Source organism: Acomys minous (assembly GCF_964271855.1).
Source record: "Acomys minous genome assembly, chromosome: 6".
Lineage (NCBI taxonomy): Eukaryota > Metazoa > Chordata > Mammalia > Rodentia > Muridae > Acomys > Acomys minous.
This window is the reverse complement of record NC_140487.1, coordinates 95,066,026-95,071,664: the sequence shown is the minus strand read 5'-3', so window position 1 is coordinate 95,071,664 and position 5,639 is coordinate 95,066,026. Positions and strand designations below refer to the sequence as shown.

The following is a 5,639-nucleotide window of genomic DNA, read 5'->3' as shown; positions in this document are numbered from 1 at the left end:
GGACCCTTTCTCCAAATAATTTTATTGATTTTGGAAACTTTACATAATGCACCCTGATCACACTCACTTTCCAGTGCTCCCAGACCCACCCCTCCCCAGATAAGCACCTACCCCCCAAATAAAGAAGGAAAAAAACAGAAAAGCTAATACCAAGTCTAATTTGTGTTGTTCTTAACCTCAATGGAGCATGGTCAAACCCTGGGGTGCCAGTCCCTTAAGGAAAACTGGGTCTAAGCCCCACCATCAGCACTCATAGTACAATATTTTCCTTTTTTCTTTTCATTTCTTTTTTGTTTCCTTTTATTTTATTTATTTATTGAGTTTTTTTTTTTTTTTTTTGAGACAAGGCTTCTCTGTATAGTCTTGGCTGTCTCGAACTCATTTTATAAACCAGGCTGGCCTCTAACTCACAGTGATCGCCTTTCCTTTGCCTCGAGAGTCTAGGACTACAGATGTCCACCACCAAACCTGGCTATTATCACAATTTTTTGTTTGTTTTTGTGGGGTTTTGTTTGGGGGAGGCGTTGGGGTTTTTTTTGTTTGGTTGGTTTTTTCTTGTTTCTGCTTAGGAGGGAATTTCTTTAAGTACAAAGAGAGATTCATACAAGCTGTCTTAAGGGAAGTTGATGGGAACTGGAGAGATGGCTCAGAGGTGAAGAGCACCAGCTGTTCTCCTAAAGGTCCTGAGTTCAATTCCCAGCAACCACTAGGTGGATCACAACCATTTATATCGGGATTGGGTGCCCTCTTCCAGTGGGCAGGTGTACATGCAGGTGAAACACTGTATACCTAATGAATAAATTTTAAAAAAGGAAAGCTCACGAGGCTGGGCAGTGGTGATGCACACCCTGTAATCCCAACACTTGGGAGGCAGACAGGTGAGACTCTATGAGGTTGAGGCATGTTTGGTCTTACAGAGAAAATTCAAGGAGAGCCATGGTTACATAAAAAAATTAAAAATAAAAATACTCCTCAGTGTTAGGAGGACATGGACTCCAAGTGTCCACCCTTCCTTGTAGACTGAGCATGGGTTACTGCGCAGGCTTCCTTCCGGACGGACCGGCTCCAGTGCTGGGTGGAAGGGACCTGTGCACTCTCTGATGCTGCGTTAGGTGATCTGGTCTCGCAAAGGTCTTGGAGCAGAGGTCACACTGGAAGGGCCGCAGCTCAGTGTGTACTATCCAGTGTCGGTTGAGCTCATCCGAGCGGTAGAATTTCGCAGTGCAACCGGGCTCCCTGCATACATAGGGTTTCTCTCCTGGACCGGATGGAAAGAGACGCTTGTTACACTGCAGGGAAGGTGGGGCAGGATCCTGACAGCATTTGGAGACAACATTAACCAAGATGGAGAGAGAAGAGAGTGAGGTATCAAAGGGAAGAGCTGGAGAGAAAGAAGAGCTGGAGAGAGGAGAGGAACACGATGAAGGAAAGGAAGAAAGAAAGCAGCAAAAGAGGAGGGAAGGAAGGGGTCAACAGGGAGGACAATGACAAAATCAGAGAGGAGGAGGAGGAGGTCCAAGAAGAGATGGTCCCCACAGAGGTAGAGTGAACAGTCTCTGAGCCTCACACATGCCAACAGTCCTGGGCCCTTGGGGCTCAGGTCGGAGGATTTCTTGAAATTGGGTGTCCAAATCCAGAAAGGTCACTAGGATGAGACCTCATCTCTCTGAGGGAGGGGTGACCCAGGAATCTCCTCAAGGGACCAAATTAATCCTTCAGTGATCACATCCTGCGGTACAAGGGACACCGCAGAACACTGTAATCTGCTCTGACACTGGCCTAGGACCTGGGTCATCAGTGAAGCCTCTTCATCCACCTTCAAACTTGCCACCCTCCCCAGGGTCTCCTGGGGTCTCAGGGCCCAGCAATTCTCTGAAATTATCTCAAAGCTGTACAAAGGCAGGCCCGCAGCCTCTTCCTGCCCACCCCGCCAACAGACAGACCTTCACTCACCAGTGTGTGTGCGAAAATGGCCGAGGAGATGGGACGATTTTGAGCAAGCCCGGTCACAGCTCCTGTGAGAGCAGATGTAGCGGTTCCGTTTCTTCTGCAGCTGATGGGTCGGGGTGCTGAGGTTTCCATTCTCATCTGGGGGACTACCCGGAAGCGAAGGAGAGCTTGAAGAGCATTCTGGAGGTTGTCCCTGGGACAAACGGGAATATTGAGAGCGGAATAGTATATCATGAGGGGACATCTGTTGAAACACAGGGGACCTCCTCCTGCGTGCATTATAGGTCTGGCGCCCACTGGGGTTTGCCATCTGCACGTCAGCAGTGGTCGGGTCACCATTGCGGTTTGCCATCTGCATCCCACTCAAGGTCGCATCACCATTGGGGGTTGCCATCTGCATGCCAGTGAAGGTCACATCACCATTACGTATTGCCATCTGCCTGCTGCTGAAAGCAGGGTCATTGTTTGGTGTTTCCATCTGAATGCCATGGAAGGTTTGGTCACCATTTAGGGCTGCCATATGTGTAGGATGGAAGGTTGCATCACCATTGGGAGTTGCCATCATCTGCCTGACAGAGAAGGCCTGATCACCATTGGAGGTTGCGGTCATTTTCATGCCACAGAAGGTTGGGTCACCATTGGGGGCTTCCATCATCTGGGTGCCACAGAAGTTCAGGTCACCATTGGGGGTTTCCATCATCTGGGTGTCACTGAAGGCCAGGTTACCATTGGAGGTTTCCATCATCTGGGTGCCACAGAAGGTCGGATCACCATAGTTGGTTGCCATCATCTGCATGCCATGTAAGGTCAGGTAACCGTTGGGGGTTCCCAGGATCTGCGGGCCTCCGAGCCTTGGGTAACCATTGTTGGTTGCCATCATCTGCGGGCTGTGGAAGGTCAGGTAACCGTTGGGGGTTCCCAGGATCTGTGGGCCTCCGAGCCTTGGGTAACCATTGTGGGTTGCCATCATCTGTGGGTCACTGTTGGGGGTTGAGGTCTGGCCTTCATAGAAGCCCATGTTACTATCTAGCAGTGACATTTGACCCCCATAGAGAGTCTGGTTACCATTATGGGATGTCATCTGGTTCCCATAGTAGGTGTTGTCATTACTGTCGGTTGTCATCTGACTTCTATAGTCCACTTGATTACCATTGCAGGGCATTGTGGGACCCTCATGGAAGGTCTGATCAACATTGGGGGTTGTCATTTGGCCACCATAGAGAGTTTGGTTGCCATAGAGGGATGCCATCTGACTCCCATAGAGAGTCTGGTTGAAGTCAGGTGATATGGTCTGACCGGCAGATATGATCAGGTCCCCATTGGGATTTGTCATCTGGTTTCCATAGAAAGGCTGGCTACCACTGGAGAATGTCATGTGGCCCTCATCATAGGTCTGACCACCACTGAGAGTTTTCATCTTCGCTCTGTAGACAGTCTGGTCACTGTACTTTGTCACCTGATGTCTATAGATAGTCTGGTCACCACCGGCACTTCTCATCTGACTTCCACTGACATTTTGGTCACCGTAGGTTGTCACCTGATGTGTATAGATGGTCTGGTCACCACTGGCACTTCTCATCTGACTCCCACTGACATTCTGGTCACTATGGAGGGTCATCTTCTGATGCCAGTGGTAAGTCTGGTCAACCCTGGAGGCTGACTCACCCCAGGAAGTGTTTGGACTGCCCTCACATGAGGTTTTGTCATCACTGGAGCTCATCTCCTGGCCTTCTAGAGGTGTTGCTAGCTGATTACCAGAGGGGGTGTTTATCTGGATGCCTTCATTGGAGACTGTCACCTTGCTTTCCATGACTGTTGTCTTCTGGCAATCAGTGAGTAAGGCCTTGGTGCTATCATTGACACCTGTCACCGGAGAGCTTGCTGTAGATGTCACCTGATCTGCAGGCATAGCTTCTTGGTTTATAGGAACAGCCTCAGTTGGCTCTGCAAGGGATGTGTAATGGGGTCTCTCAGGATATGTTTTCAACTCATTACTAAAGATGCTGTGTTGGACAGAACATTCAGAGGTCACTGTGGGAAAGCAGGAAGCCATGGCTTTGGGATGACTAGGGATGGCTGTCCTTTACAGGGCCAGGGAGAGTGGCAAAGGCTTGAGGCCAAGCTGGATCTGGCAGCTGGTCCTTATATGGCAGAGATGGGGAAATTCAAGTTCTTTGGATGTTTGGGGATGGAGTAAAGCTCTTTTCTGGAACTAGATTTTGAGTTGTGAGAGCCTAAAAAGAAAAATTAAGAAGTCATTGAATGCTAGCTTAAATCCCAATCCTTTCCTTTCTTTCTTTTTTTTTTTATTTTTTATTTATTTATTTATTTTTTTTTTTGGTTTTTCAATCCCCGGTTTCTCTGTTACACAGAGCCTTGGCTCTCCTGCACCCTCTTTGTAGACCACTCCTGCCTCTGCCTCCCTAGTGCTGGGATTAAAGGCGTGTGCCATCACACCTGACTAAATCCCAATCCTTACACCTCCCCATGCCTGCTGATGGCCCGCTAATCCCTCCCACAATCTCTTCTTACTGACTCACTCACTTCTGGGCCTCCACAGGCATTTCAGTAGAGACCCGACTAAAGGAATAAATCCACTTTTGAGGGACATAACATTTCTACAGTGGCCCCAGGTGTCATGGATAACAGTGTTTTCAAGAGAAAACAGCCACATGGAGAGCTACAAATGCATTGAAAGACTGGAAACCTGACAAAACAACTTGCTTCTTTAGTTACCACTTGGGGACCTATAAGGAAAGGGACTCAGAGATGGTGAAGAAGGAAACAAGATTAGAGCAGAGCTCATAGGAAAGTCAGCGGGAATAAACAGTGCATGTTTGAAAAGATCAGCAAAACCCAGAATAGCTAAAACAATCTTATACAATAAAAGATGCTCAGGAGGAATCTCCGTCCCTGATCTCAAGCTGTACTATAGAGCAATGCTAATTAAAACAGCACGGTACTGGCACAGCAACAGGCTGGTTGATCAATGGCATAGAATTGAAGACCCAGATAAGAATCCACACACATATAGTCACCTGATTTTTGACAAAGAAGCCAAATCTATTCAATGGGAAAAGGATAGCATCTTCAACACATGGTGCTGGTCTAACTGGATTTCCACATGTAGAAAAATGCATTTAGACCCATACTTGTTACCATGCACAAAACTCAAGTCCAAGTGGATTAAAGACCTCAACATAAAACCAGAGACACTAAATCAGTTAGAAAAAAAAGTGTGGAAAAGCCTGGAAGACATTGGCACAGGAGACAACTTCCTGAACAGAACACCAACAGCCCAGGCCTTAAGGCTAAATATTTATAAATGGGACCTCATCAGGCTGAGAAGCTTCTGTAAGGCAGGAGACACTGTCAAAAGAACAAAGTGACAACCCACAGACTAGGAAATGATCTTCACCAACCCTGCATCTGACAAAGGTCTAATATCCAAACTTTGTAAAGAATTCAAGAAATTAAACCCCACCAAACCAAATAATCCACTTGAGAAATGGGGCTCAGAATTAAACAGAGAATTCTCAACAGAGGAATATCAAATACCTGAGAAACACTGAAAGAAATGTTCAACGTCCTTAGTCATCAGAGAAATGCAAGTCAAAACAACTCTGAGATTCCATCTTACACCCATCAGAATGGCTAAAATCAAAAATTCAAGTGACACCACATCCTGG

General features: G+C 47.2%; 1 protein-coding gene across 1 annotated transcript; it reads right to left on the bottom strand.

The window, feature by feature from the left end:
• Nucleotides 1–475: 475 nt before the first annotated feature.
• Nucleotides 476–3,228, bottom strand: LOC311600010 (uncharacterized protein). Its single transcript, XM_084786221.1, has 2 exons — nucleotides 1,954–3,228; nucleotides 476–1,258 (listed from the first exon to the last, which is right to left on the bottom strand). Exons 1-2 carry the CDS (start codon nucleotides 3,197–3,199, stop codon nucleotides 1,032–1,034), a joined length of 1,473 nt encoding a protein of 490 aa, XP_084642347.1. The 5' UTR covers nucleotides 3,200–3,228; the 3' UTR covers nucleotides 476–1,031.
• Between the last annotated feature and the right edge of the window lie 2,411 nt (nucleotides 3,229–5,639).

Coding starts and splice junctions, on each gene's coding strand:
- LOC311600010 (XM_084786221.1), bottom strand. CDS start 3,199: ATGGCATCCCTCTATGGCAACCAAACTCTCTATGGTGGCCAAATGACA. Junction 1,259..1,953: donor CCATTTTCGCACACACACTG/GTGAGTGAAGGT, acceptor CATCCGGTCCAG/GAGAGAAACCCTATGTATGC.